At 45.5% G+C, this 14,687-nt stretch overlaps 1 protein-coding gene across 2 annotated transcripts in view; it reads left to right on the top strand.

The window, feature by feature from the left end:
• Positions 1–14,687, top strand: part of ak5 (adenylate kinase 5) — an 87,540-nt gene that overhangs the window by 27,718 nt on the left and 45,135 nt on the right. For both annotated transcript variants that reach the window (XM_060829990.1, XM_060829989.1), the window contains exons 4-6: positions 4,601–4,773; positions 9,407–9,520; positions 13,607–13,798. In XM_060829990.1, coding sequence (XP_060685973.1) covers positions 4,601–4,773; positions 9,407–9,520; positions 13,607–13,798 — 479 coding nt within the window. The remainder of the gene's footprint in view (positions 1–4,600; positions 4,774–9,406; positions 9,521–13,606; positions 13,799–14,687) is intronic.

Consider the following 14,687-nt stretch of genomic DNA (forward strand, 5'->3'; position numbering starts at 1 on the left):
TGATAAAAGATACTAATTAATGTAGTGATTGTAATGAGGTCAGCCAGGTTGATCTCAGAGAATATGAGTTCCCTGGTTGGGGCTGTTAACCTGGTCCAATCAGGGAGCCCTGGCTGACAGATAGAAAAAGGAGTGTCAGAGGTTCTGTTCACTGTAGCAGCAGGCTCTGAGCTAGCTGGATCAGTATCATGTACAGGGGAACCTCGATTATCCGAATGTGATGGGTGGGCACTATTTCGTTTGGATAATCGATTATCCGCTTAATTGGTCAAATGCCTTTCCTCTGGGGCTCGGAGTTTTTAAAGTCTGCTCCTCATTTAGGAGACTGCAACAGGATACCGTGCACGAGGCCCCGCCCCTTCCCCCAACCCCCTCCCCCACGCACCCAGCTCCTGTGCAACACCCCCGCCCCCAACACCAACCCCGCTCCCCCGTCCCCAACACCCCACACCCACAACCACCACCCCATCCAACACTGCCTCCCTGCCCCCAACACCGATCCCGCTCCCCCGTCCCCAACACCCTCCACCCACAACCACCACCCCTTCCAACACCGCCTCCCTGCCCCCAACACCGATCCCGCTCCCCCGTCCCCAACACCCTCCACCCACAACCACCACCCCATCCAACACTGCCTCCCTGCCCCCAACACCGACCCCGGTCCCCCGTCTCCAACATCCCCCACCCGCAACCATCACCCCTTCCAACACCGCCTCCCTGCCCCCAACACCGATCCCGCTCCCCCGCCCCCAAACCCCCCACCCGCAACCATCACCCCATCCAACACCACTTTCCTGCCCCCAACACCCCCCCCACCCACAACCACCACCCCATCCAGCACCGCCTCCCTGCCCCCAACACCGATCCTGCTCCCCCGCCCCCAATATTCCCCACCTGCAACCACCACCCCATCCAACACCGCCTCCCCATCCCCAACACCGGCCCCACTCCCCACCGCCTCCAACCCTGTCCAACATGGACCCGACCCCAACACCGTGCAGCACCACCCCACTACTCCCGACCCTGTGCAACACCTGCCCCAACCCTGTTCAACACTGCCCCCATCCCCAACACCATGCAACACTGCCCTTTGCCCCTGCCCATCCCCCAATCCCATAGACACTCACCCCCTCTCCAGTGCAGCTAGACTAGACACCAACGACTAGACTGCTGGAGTTGCCTTTGTGGGGCAAGTCTCCAAATAGCGCGCACACACACCTGATTATTGCAAATGTTTGACAGGTTCCACCTTTGCCCTGTACAGGACAATGTTGGAGAGATTATCCGGGGAAGGGGTGGTGGGGTTAGGGTACACCCCTGTGTAGAACTACTGTGTAGTGTGGGGAGAGAGTGAGGGTGGGCAGACAGTCATTTGGAGACCATGCCTGTTTAATCACTGTACACAAAAGATGCGATCACTGTTGGAAACACATCTTTGATGTAAAGTTTCCATCGGGACCTCAAGATCTCCTTTGGATAATCCAATTTTTGGATAATTGGTTTTTGGATAATCGAGTTTCCTCTGCACTATGAATGTGTAAATAAAGGGTGACTTGGTGACGGAGTACCAACCTTCCTGAAGTTATTTCAATTAACATGGAATCTGTTAGCATTGCAGGCCAGTTATTTGTTTGAAGAGTCTATTTCTGAGGGAGAGGGGTTAAAAAATACTTCAGCAGCTGTGTGGTTTCTACAGGTCAATAGTTGAAGAGTTTTTTGGTAAGAGTACTGAGCAGAACAGGTTCTGGAACAGAGCAAAGATTAACTTATTTTGTTTGAATGGCACTGAAGTTGAATAGTGACAGCAGAGTATTAAAGCTTTAAAAACAAGATTTATTCATAGCTTTCTGCTTTATTTAAAAAAAAATTCATTATGTCATTAAAACACTATTCATCAAGTCACTTTAAATACCAATAGCAGAAACTATTAGCACTTGAAACTCTTTTTCCTGTATAAAAAAAGATTGAGAGTTTGAACAGCCAGCGTTGTCAATGAAAGGTTGTTTTCCCTGGGGTGCAGCTAACCCCACAGTCTAGTGGATGTCTGCATTCTCAGTCAAGAATAAGTAATGCAGTTTATTTCCCTTCAAATGCTCATCCAGTTTCATTTTGATAAAATAGATCATCTTCATGTCCAGCATCCTCATGGGAAAAGCTCCGGTTTATTAATACTCAATCACTACAGTAACCCTTCTTACATCATTTGCTCAAAGCTGGAAAATTGTGCTCCCTCGTCTTTGTATCATTGGTTAATGGGAAATTCTTTGTCAAAATCTGTCACTGTCTTATGCTCCTCTGTCAGAACACCCTTAAACTCCTTGCTCCAAGAGGAATCCACAACGTTTCTAACTTCATGTTAGAAGGATAGAATCCCTACAGTGTGGAAGCAGGCCATTCAGTCCATTGAGTCCACTCTGACCCTCTGAAGAGCATCCTACCCAGACCCACTGGCTTGACTGTAGGAGGAGGCCAGAGCACCCAGAGGAAACCCACACAGGAAAAACGTGCACATTCCACACACATGGTCACCCAAGGCTGGAATCTAACCCAGGTCCCTGTGAGGCAGCAGTGCTGACCACTGAACCACCATGACACCCTGTTGTTAAATAGTTAAAACATTCCCATCCCCTGGTTTGCTCGCTGTGCTAGAAGGTATGGTTTCAGATGTTTCATCATCATTTTAGGTAACATCATCAGTGAGCCTCCGGATAAAGCACTGATGGTCTTGATCTGTCACTATCTCAGGGTAAATATCTGGTTAGACTATAAGTGGAATATTGTATCTACTTCTTGACACTAGACTTTGGGAAGGGTAGGAGATGTTGAGGAGATTTTGCAACGGTGATTGGGATAGCAAGTTTTGGGAAGATTTGTAGCTTAGGTTGAGATTCTGGATGTAGGTTTGCTCACTGAGATGGATGGTTCGGTTTCAGACATTTCGATACCTAGTATGGTGATGAAATGTCTGAAACATCATCAGTGAGCCTCCAGATGAAGCACTGGCAGTATGGTCAGCTTTTTATTTGTGTTTAGGTTTCCTTGGGTTTGTGATGTCATTTCCTGTGGTGATGACATTTCTTGTTCTTTTTCTAAGGGGTTAGTAAATGGGATCCAAGTCAATGTGTTTGTTGATAGAGTTCCTGTTGGAATACCATGCTTCGAGGAATTCTGGTGTGTGTGTCTATTTGGCTTGTCCTAGGATGGATGTGTTGTCCCAGTCCAAGTGGTGTCCTTCCTCATCTGTATGTAAAGGTACTAGTGAAAGTGAGTCATATCTTTCTGTAGCTAGTTGATGTTCATGTATCCTGCCTGTTTGTCCAATGTAGTGTTTGTTACAGTTCTTCCACGGTTTTTGTAAATAACGCATTTTGTCTGCTTGTTTGGGTTTGTCGCTGAGAAATCAGCAGGCTGTGTTCATTTAGTACCCATTCTTTTTGAATACACTGTATAGTTGATTTTTCTCTGCTCTTCATAGTTCCTCTGTATTACAATGTGTGGTGGTTTATTGAAATGATGTTCCAATGCAGCTTAGTTTGTGAATTTTGGGACGATTGTTTCTGTAGTTGAGAACACAGTGATGGAAAAGCACAGCAGGTCAGGCAACATCCAAGGACCTGGAGAATCAATGTTTCAGGCATAAGTCCTTCATCAGGAACCTCCATGATTGCTTCTGTAGTTCAGCATTTGGCCAGTATGTATTGTTTTACTGTAGATGCTGGTTTGAAATTCCCCAAAACACGTCCAGAAACCCAAGCCTTACATCAAAGACATCTCAGAAATGACTGCCAGACTACTCAGATCCCTTGACATCATGGTAGCATAGAAATCCACCAATACGCTAAAACAGCAGCTAATGAACTTGAAGGAACCTATACAGACAACAAGCAAAACTAATGTCATTTACAAAATACCTTGCAAGAACTGTAATAAACACTATGTTGGATAAACAGGCAGGAAACTAGCCACCAGGATATATGAACATCAACTAGCTACAGAAAGACATGACCCACTTTCACTAGTACCTTTACATACAGATGAGGAAGGACACTACTTGGACTGGGACAACACATCCATCCTAGGACAAGCCAAAGAGAGACATGCACAAGAATTCCTCGAAGCATGGCATTCCAACCGGAACTCTATCAACAAACACATTGACTTCGATCCCATTTGCCACCCCCTGAGAAAAAGAACAGGAAATGACATCACCACAGGAAATGATGTTACCAACGCAAGGAATCCTAAACACATAAATAAAAAGCGAGCCATACCACCAATGCTTTATCTGGAGGCTCAATGACGATGTTTCAGATATTTCGGTCATCATACTAGGTAACAAAACCGAACCTTCCAGCTCAGCGAGCAAACCTACATCCACAACCTCGACCTGAGCTGTAAATCTTCTCCAAACTCGCTATCCCCAGGCTCATTGCAAAATCTCCTAAGCATCTCCTATCCTTCCTCAAGTCTAGTGTCAAGAACTAGATACAATATTCCAGTTACAGTCTAAACAGATCTTTATTCTGTGTGTAGTGACAGATTGAGACCCTATATAAATGCAATTATTTCTTTGTTAATACACTCATCTGTTGCTGTTCAGGTGGTCCGGGCAGTGGGAAGGGTACTCAGAGCCTGAAGATTGCCAAGCATTATGGATTTGCATACATTTCAGTGGGAGACCTTCTCAGAAAGAAAATGATCCACAACACAACTTGTAACCGGAAGTGGAGTTTAATTGCCAAAATAATCACCAATGGGGAATTGGCACCACAGGTAAAAGCCTTTATCTAACCACTTCTTGTGCTTGTGTAATTTCTCTTAAGAATGATTGCAGAGTCCAGTAAATGTAGTTACGTTGTGATACTCCATCAGGTACATCCCATGGGGGACAGAAGAATTCACTACTTATCCAAAATGCAAACCTGAATTTCTATAGCACAATACTAATCCCAAAGTATTTTACACACACAAATGTAATTTTAAAGGATAGTCTATCCCTTTTACAGTGTACAGAATGTGGTGACTAATTTCAAACAGCAAAATCTCTTAAACAGTCACGTGAGTTTCTGAGGCACTTAATAACCAATTAGCACTCTCTACTCATACAGAATCAACTATTCTTCTTCTTGATGCTGGTAGTTTTGCATAGTGTCCTAGACTTGTAAATCTCCTACAGCGTGGAAGCAGGCCATTCAGTCCACACTGATCTTCCAAAAAGCACCCCACCCTATCCCTGTGTTTCCCATTACCAATCCACCTAACCTGAACACCCTTGGACTGTGGAATGAAACCAGAACACCCGGAGGAAGACCCAGGGAGAATGTGCAAACTCCACACAGACGGTCACCCAAGGCTGGAATCAAACCTGCATCCTGGTTCCTTTGGTTACAGTACTAGCCTTTCTGCCACCATGCCATCCTGATGAGCTCGAGCTGAAAAGCTTCAATAACATAGACCAGTACAGCACAGAACAGGCCCTTCAGCCCACGATGTTGTGCCGACCATTGATCCTCATGTAACGTAAACCTAATGTACAAACCCTCAAATTTCTGTGACCCCCATATGCATGTCCAGCAGTCTCTTAAATATCCCCAATGACCTCGCTCCCACAACTGCTGCTGGCAACGCATTCCATGCTCTCACAACTCTCTGCATAAAGAACCCGCCTCTGACATTCCCTCTATACTTTCCGCCAAACAGCTTAAAACTATGACCCCTCGTGTTAACAATTTCTGCCCTGGGAAATAGTCTCTGGCTATCAACTCTACCTATGCCTCTCATTATCTTGTACACCTCAATTAGGTCCGCTCTCTTCCTTCTTTTTTCCAATGAAAAAAGTCCGAGCTCAGTCAACCTCTCTTCATAAGATAAGCCCTCCATTCCAGGCAGCATCCTGGTAAACCTCCTCTGAACCCTCTCAAAGCATCCACATCTTTCCTATAATAGGGCGACCAGAACTGGACACAGTATTCCACAGTATAACGTGTATCTTTTCCCAGCAATAATCAAGTTCCAGTGCTACCAGATGTGATAATGATTCCAATGAACTTGTTTTTCTTAAGCTCATAATAAATAAAGGCAGGAGTAGACCATTTGGCCTTTCCAATCCTCTCCATCATTCAGTGCAGTCTCTACTTACCTCCAATGTCACTTGCTTGTCTTCAACCCACCTGCTCTGCGTCCCCTCCATCCCAACATTCCTTGAATCCCTGAAATGACAAAAGTCCCTTCCAACCTTAAATGGGATGGTTCCATTGCTGGAGCAACCACCGGCCGCTGAGGTACGGATTGGAAACATTCACAACCTTTTGGGCGAAGACATTTCTTCTCAACTCAATGCTGATCTGAAGCCCTGACCACATCTCTGTTTTTCAAGATTTCCCAGTCAGGGGTAACAACCTCTCAGTGTTCACTCTGTCAAGCCCCTTCAGAATTGTTTGCATTTCAATGAGATTTCCTCTCTAGAGCAGATAGACCCAATTTACTCAGCCTGGGAAACAATTTTGCAAAATTTTGTTTTTCCATGCTCCAGGGCAAGTATCTAATTCCTTACGGGGGCTCTTTTGGCACAGTGGTAAAGTCTCTACCTCTGGCCCAGGAGGCTTAGGTTCACGTTCAAGCTCCAGAGGTTGTCATAACACATCTGAACAACTGCACAAAACCTTAGTTAGGCCATAGCTGGAGTACTGTGTGCAGTTCTGGAACCCACATCATAGGAGGGGTGTGACTGGAGTACTGGACTGAAGCGTGCAGAGAAGGTTTACCAGGATGGTGCCCAGGGTTGCAGACTTCCAATTATGGAGAAAGATTGCACAGACTGGTGGTGTTTTCCTTGGAGCAGAGGATATTGGGAAGGGACATGATTGGGATGTGTAAAGCTGTAAGGGGTGTAGCTTCCCCTTCATGGAGAGATCATTGACCAGGGAGCATACATTGAGATAAGAGGCAGAAGATTTAGAGGGGAAGTGAGCAGAAATGTTTTAACCAGAGGATGATGGAAGTCCGCAACTCACTGCCTGTGAGGGAGGGAGAGGCATAAATCCTCATAACATTGAAGAAGAATTCAGATGTACATCTTAAATGCCAAGACACACAAGGCTATGGGCTAAGTGGGATTAGAATAGTGAGGTAGTAGTTTGTGACTGACACTGACACAGTGGGCTGAAAGGCCTTTTTCTGTGATGTAGCCTTCCATGACCCTAGGACGTCATAGTATCTATAATCCATTCCTTACAGAGACAGGTGCTGTGGTAGTGTCGCTACCTCTGACAGAGGATTTGAGTCTGACATGGTCTAGAAGTGTATAATAACATCTCTGAACAGATTAATTGATTAGAAAATTATCTTTAATACCTAAAGTATGGAGGCTGTGGTTACACAGGGTATTTCAGCTTGGTCTCACCAAAAGCATTTGGGCCAGTTCCCAGTTGCCATTTTGAACTGCTGCAGTCCATTTGGTGTAGATATCCCCACAATGCTGGTAGGGAGGGAGTTCCAGCATATTTACCCAGCAACACTGAGGTAACGATGATATATTTCCAAGTCAGGATGGTGTTTGAATTGCATGAATAGGTGCCTAAATAGCTTTGGTGAATTTCTACAGTGCATCTTGTAGGTGGTATACTCTATTGTTACTGAGCAATGGCATTGGGGGGAGTAGTTGTTTGGGAGCGTGCTGTCATCAAGTAGACCACTTTGTTCACAACGGTGTCAAGATTCTTCAGCATTTAGATTAGATTCCCTACAGTAAGGAAGCGGGTTGTTCAGCCCAACAAGTCCACATCAACCCTCCAAAGACTAACCCACCCAGACCCATTCCCCTACCCTATATTTACCCCTAACTAATGCACCTGACACTATGGGCAATTTAGCATGGTCAGTTCGCCTGGCTTGCACACCTTTGGATTGTGGGAGGAAACCAGAGCATGCAGAGGAGACAGGGAGAATGTGCAAACTCCACACAGACATTCACCCAAGGCTGGAATTGAACCAGGACCCTGGCACTGTGAGGGAGCAGTGCTAACCACTGAGCCACTGTGTTGGAGCTGCATTCACTCAGACAAGTAGGGAGTATTCCAACACACTCCCGACTTGTGCCTTGTGGTCAATGGACAGGCTTTGAGGTGATTTACTTGCCGCAGTATTCTGAGCCTCTGTTCAGAGAGACACCGGGAAAGAGACACAGAGAGAGAGAAAGAGGCAGGGTCACACACAGAGACACACACGCAGCGATAGAGAAAGAGAGACACACAGTAGTAGAGAGACACAGAGGGGTGGTGAGAGAAAGAGAGAGTAAGACACAGAGGCAGAGAGAAACAGAGATGCAACGAAAGATGCACAGAGATAGAGACACAGAGAGAGAGATAGAGAGGCAGAGAGACCGATAGAGAGAGAGATAAACACAGAGGTGGTGAGAGAGAAAAGGCACAAAGGTGATGAAAGAGAGTGAGACACAAAGAGACAGAGAGAGGGAGACAGAGAAAGATGTATAGAAAAAGAAAGGGACAGTACATATCTCTTAAGCTGGAGCTCCATTTTCCTGTTTTGAAGAAATATAGGTGACATAATCCTGTCTGATGTTTAAACTTTAAACAAATGATGTAGTTATGATCACATTGTGGAAGGTTGCTGTACACAGTGCTGTTGTATTTACAACAATGACTATGCGTCAAGAGTACTTGAATGTTTTCGTACCAAAGGTGCTATGTAAATCCAAGTTAATTAGTTTAAAATAGGAGGCTGATAAAGGCAATGAAATTGCAAGCTTGACATTTAACTGTTTTAATTTATATAAAATCACAGGTTGGCTTTTGCAGATAATAGAAACTGCTAATAGGTTCTATTAGCTGTTCACTTTATTCTTTCACAGGATGTGGGCAGCACTGGCAAGGCCAATATTTGTTGTCCATCCCAAATTGCTGCTGGGCAGAGCGGCTTGTTCAGTCATTTCCAACAGCAGTTAAGAGTCAGCCACGTTGTTGTGGGTCTGGAGACCCATGTGGACCAGACCAGCTGATTTGTTTCCCTAATCATTGCCAGATAAACCAGATGGTTTTTTAAATGGCAACGGATAATAGTTCTCATGGTCGCCACTACTGAGACTAGCTTTAAATTTCAGATGTTATTCATGAAATTTAATTCTGCTGTGGTGGGATTTGAACCCATGTCCCTGCATTATTAACAAACTGTGTAGCAGATACAATGGGCCGAATGGCCTCCCCCTGTGCCTGTAGTTGTGTGATTAGCCTGGGGTTTTTGGATCTTAATGACATGACCAGTGAAAGATACTGTCTTCCCCTACCTGAACAAATCAGTCTTGTTACAACCTTCACTTTTAACGTCCTTCAGGATAACCTGAGTACATTTGGATTGAATTGTCCTCTCATGTGTGTCTCTCCTTCTGAAGGAAACAACCATCACCGAGATCAAACGCCGTTTGATGCAGCTCCCAGACGCCCAAGGGTTTGTCATTGATGGATTCCCCAGGGATGTTGCTCAAGTGTTGTCCTTCGAGGACCAGGTATGGAGCTCTTTACTGTGTTTCTCCTTGGCAGGGCTATTACCAGGGATTGTGAGAACACGAGAAATACAAATGGATACATTTCTAGGTATTATGGAGCATACAGGAAAATAACATTGAGGTAGAAGATCAGCCTTGATTTAGTTAAATGGCTGGCAGAGGATACTTTTCTTAATATTTATTCACAGGATGAGGGTGTTGCTGGCTAGTCCAGCATTTATTACCCATCCCTAATTACCCAGAGGGCAGTTAAGAGCCAACCACATTGCTGTGGGTCTGGAGTTACATGTCGGCCAGACCAAGTTAGGAGACAATTTCTCTTCCTAAAGGACGAGATGGGTTTTTCTGACAATCAGTTCATGATCATCAGTAGATTCCATATTTCTGTTGAATTCACATTCCACCATCTGCAGTGGCAGAATTCAAAGCCAGGTCCCTAGAACATTGTATGGGTCTCTGGCTTAACACTCCAGTGATAGAGAGTTTACTCTCTCAATCTGTCTCTCTGCCTCTCTATCTCTCTCTCCATGTCTCTATCTCTGTGCATCTCTCCATGCATCTCTGTTTCTCTCTCCCCTTAAAGTCGATAAAATGTGAAGTTGGAAAGGCACAGCAGGTCAGACAGCAACAGAGGAGCAGGAAAGTCAACGTTTTGGGTCTGGCCCCTTTAACAGGACTAGCCAGCTGTGCTTTTCCAGGTTCACATTTTATCAACTTGGACCTGCAGCATCTGCAGTCATTGCTATCTCCAAGCCTACCCCTTAAAGTCTTGCCTTGATGCTCCTATGTTCCTGGCATTAGGAGGAGGAACCCTTCATTCCATCCTGGGCCTTTAACAACCTTCGCAGTGATTCAAAGACTCCCTCCCCCCAGTCATTAACACGCATCTTTTAATGTAGCAACTGGAGCAAAGTACTGCACAGAAACAGACCCTTCGGTCCAACTCGCTCATGCCGACTAGATATCCTAACCTAATCTAATCCCATTTGCCAGCACATGACCCATATTCCTTCAAACCCTATCGATTCATATTTCCATCCAGATGCCTTTTAAATGCTGTAATTGTACCAGCGTCCACCACTTCCTCTGTGTGAAAACATTGCCCCTTAGGTCCCTTTTAAATTGTTAACCTCTCACTCTAAACCTATGCTCTCTAGTTTTGGACTCCCCCACACCTATCATATCCATGCCCTTCATGATTTTATAAACCTCTATACCGACACTCCAGGGAAAACAGCCCCAGCCTATTTAGCCACTCCCTATAGCTCAAATCCTCCAACCCTGGCAACATCCTTGTAAATCTTTTCTGAACCTTTTTCAAGTTTTACAGCATCCTTCCAATAGCAGGGAGACCAGAATTGCACACAATTTTCCAAAAGTGGCCTAACCAATGTCCTGTACAGCTGCAACATGACCTCCCAACTCCTATACTCAATGCTTTGTCCAATAAAGGAAAGCATACCAAGTGCCTCTTTCATTATCCTATCTACCTGCAACTCCACTTTCAAGGAATTTTGTTCAGCAACACTCCCCAGGACCTTGCCACTAAGTATATAAGCCCTGTTCTAATTTGCCTTTCCAAAATGCAACACTTCACATTAATCTAAATTAAACTCCATCTGCCACTCCTCAGCCCATTTGCCCATCTGATCAAGATCCCATTGTATTCTGAGGTAACCTTCTTTGCTGTCCACTACACCTCCAATGTTCACATCAAAACCATTTATATAAATGATGAAAAGCAGTGGATCCAGCACAGATCGTTGTGGCACTCCACTGGTCACAGGCCTCCAGTCTGAAAAATAACCCTCCACCACCAACCACCTTCAAGCCAGTTCTGTATCCAAATGAGTGGTTCTCCCTGTATTTCATGATATCTAACCTTGCTAACCAATCAATCATGAGGAACCTTGTCAAACGCCTTAATGAAGTCCATATAGATCATATCCACTGCTCTGCTCTCATCACTCCTCTTTGTTACTTCTTCAAAAACTCAAGTTTGTGAGACACGATTTCCCCCGCACTAAACCATGTTGACTATCCTTAACCAGTCCTTACCTTTTGAAATGCATGTAAATCCTGTCCCTCAGGATTCCCTCCAATAACTTGCCCACCACCAATGTCAGCCTCATCGGTCTATAGTTCCCTGGCTTTTCCTTACCACCTTTCTTAAATAGTGGCACATTTTCGCTACCTCCAGTCCTTTGGCACCTCATCTGTGACTATCGATGATATAAATATCTCAGCAAAGGGCCCAGCAATCACTTCCCTAGCTTCCCACAGAGTTCTAGAGTACTGGGGATTTATCCACTTTTATGTGTTTCAAGACATCCAGCACCACCTCCTCTGTAATACAGACATTTCTCAAGATGTCACCACCTATTTCCCCACATTCTATATCTTCCATGTCCTTCTCCACAGTAACCACTGATGCAAAATACTCGTTTAGTATCTTCCTCCAGCTCCTGTGGTTCCATGCAGAGGATGCCTTGCTGATCTTTGAGGGTAAAAAGTGAGGTCTGCAGATGCTGGAGATCACAGTTGAAAATGTGTTGCTGGTTAAAGCACAGCAGGTTAGGCAGCATCCAAGGAACAGGAAATTCGACGTTTCGGGCACAAGCCCTTCATCAGGAATGATCTTTCAGGGGCCCTAATCTCTCCCTAGTTACCCTTTTGATGTTGGAATCTGAAATTAAAACGGAGGACACTGGAAAAACTCAGCAGGTTTGGCAGCATCTGTGGGGTGAGAAACCATTTCGAATTGACAATTACTCTTCTTCAGATGACATCTTCCCTAAAGACGAGTCCTATTTGATTCAAAACATTAACTCTTTTTTCCAGTGATGTTGCCCACCATCCCAACATCCATCAATGTGGGATCCCAGCTTTCATTCCCAGAGACGAGACTCTTTCACTTGTGACAATATTCAACCCAAAAATGAATCACTAATTCCAATTCAAAGAATCAAAATCTTCTAAAAATTAAAGCTGGGGGCACTTTTGGACAGAACAAATACAGAAATTGCTGGAGAAACTCAGCAGGTCTGGCAGCGCCTGTGGATAGAGAAACAGTTAGCATTTCCCGTCATACCAAACTCAAAATGTTAACTCTTATTCTCTCTGCAACTTTCTCTGTGTTTGCCTCACATTTCCGGTACCCACAGTAGTTTGCTTTTATCTGGAGTCATTGTCACAGAGATGTACAGCACGGAAACAGAACCATCAGTCCAACTCGTCCATAATATCCTAAAGAAATCAGGTCCCATTTGCTAGCACTTGGCCGTTATCTCTCCAACCCCTTCCTGTTCATATACCCATCCAGGTGCCTTTTAAATGTTGCAATTGTATGAGCCTCCACCACTTCCTCTGGCAGCTCAGTCCACACACACCACCCTCTGTGAGAAAAAGTTGCCCCTCAGGTACTCTTCAAATCTTTCCCCTCTCGCTTTAAACCCATGCTCTAGTTTTGGAATTCCCTCGTCCGTTTAAAATACCTTCTCTATTTACCCTATCCATGCCCCTCGTGATCTTATAAACCTCTCTAAGGTCACCTCTCCACCTGTGATGCTCCAGGGAAAACAGCCCCATCCTATTCAGTTTCTCCCTATAGCTCAAACCCTCCAGCCCTGGCAACATGCTTCTAAGTCTTTTCTAAACCCTTTGAAGTTTCACAACATCTTTCCAATAGGAAGGAGACCAGAATTGCATGCAATATTCCAACAGTGGCCTAATCAATGCCCTGTACAGCCGCAACATGACCTCCCAACTCCTGTACCCAATACTCTGACCAATAAAGATAAACAGACCAAATGTCTTCACTTCCCCGACAAAAGGGAAATATGTACAATTCCCTCCTTCCTTGGTGATTGGACAGTTGCGGCTTCTGGAATTGAGTTAAGCTCCTTGTTGGCTGATGGAATAAGAATTGAGATGGACAATGGGACAGATCAGTGAAGATTGATTTGGCAGGCTTGTAGGATTGGGTGGGCCCACCCCTGGTTCTACTGATTCTTTGAATAGGCCCTTCATTCGGCTTCAACGAGCTCCTTTTCTCTCTCCCTCTCTTTTTAAATCTAACTTCAACAGATCTGCACCCCAGATTTAGTTGTGTTCCTGGCCTGTGCGAGTCACCAGTTGAAAGAGCGGCTGGAAAAGCGGGCAGCGCAACAGGGTCGCCCTGACGACAATCCCAAAGCCATCCAGAGACGACTGACCACCTTCAAACAAAACACCATCCCATTGGTCAAGTATTTTCAGGAAAGGGGGCTGATTGTCACGGTAAGCATTGTTGTATGAAATCCTCTGAACAGGGAGATGACTAAAGCCATCATTATTCATCTTGGCTTCTGATTCTGTGCTGTCCATGAAAAATCGGTAGCCTTCTGCTGTAAGCTTTCATGGTATAATGTGGGATCTTCCCTTGCACCAATAGAATGCCACAGTTCCTACATCACAACACCGCTATCTACATGTTTCAGAGAGTTTCAGTCTGTACTCATTGCAGCTCAACAGAATGAGAGGTGACCTTATTGAGGTTCTGAGGGGGTTTGGCAGGGTAGATGTGGGAAAGCTGTTTGAGAGGTCAGCATCAAGCAGGTAAAGGGTTTCAGTTGTCGTCTGACCTTGCGTCTTCTTTCCTCCTCCTCCCTCCACACCCTGTGCTGAGGTTAGCTCTCAGGAGATGGTGAGGACTGCAGATCCTGGAGATCAGAGTCGAAAGGTGTGATGCTGGAAAAGTACAGCAGGTCAGGCAGCATCCGAGGAGCAGGAGAATCGACGTTTCGGGCATAAGCCCTTCATCAGGAATGAGAGGTGGGGGGGTAGTGGGGAAGGGGGCTGAGAGATAAATAGGAGGGGGGAGTGGGGGGCTGGGGGGAAGGTAGCTGGGAAGGTGATAGGTAGATGCAGGTGGCGGGGTGATGGTAATAGGTCAGAGGGGAGGGTGGAGCGGATAGATGGGAAGGAAGATGGACATGTAGGACAGTTCAAGAGTGCGGTGCTGAGTTGAGGGGCTGGAAATGGGGTGAGGTTGGGGAGGAGAGATGAGGAAACTGGTGAAACTGACATTGATCCTGTGTGATCCTGGGTCCCAAGGCGGAAGATGAGGCGTTCTTCCTCCAGGCGTTGGGTGGCTAGGCCGAGGACTTGCATATCCTTGACGGAATGG

Source organism: Hemiscyllium ocellatum, chromosome 9 (assembly GCF_020745735.1).
Source record: "Hemiscyllium ocellatum isolate sHemOce1 chromosome 9, sHemOce1.pat.X.cur, whole genome shotgun sequence".
Classification (NCBI taxonomy): domain Eukaryota; kingdom Metazoa; phylum Chordata; class Chondrichthyes; order Orectolobiformes; family Hemiscylliidae; genus Hemiscyllium; species Hemiscyllium ocellatum.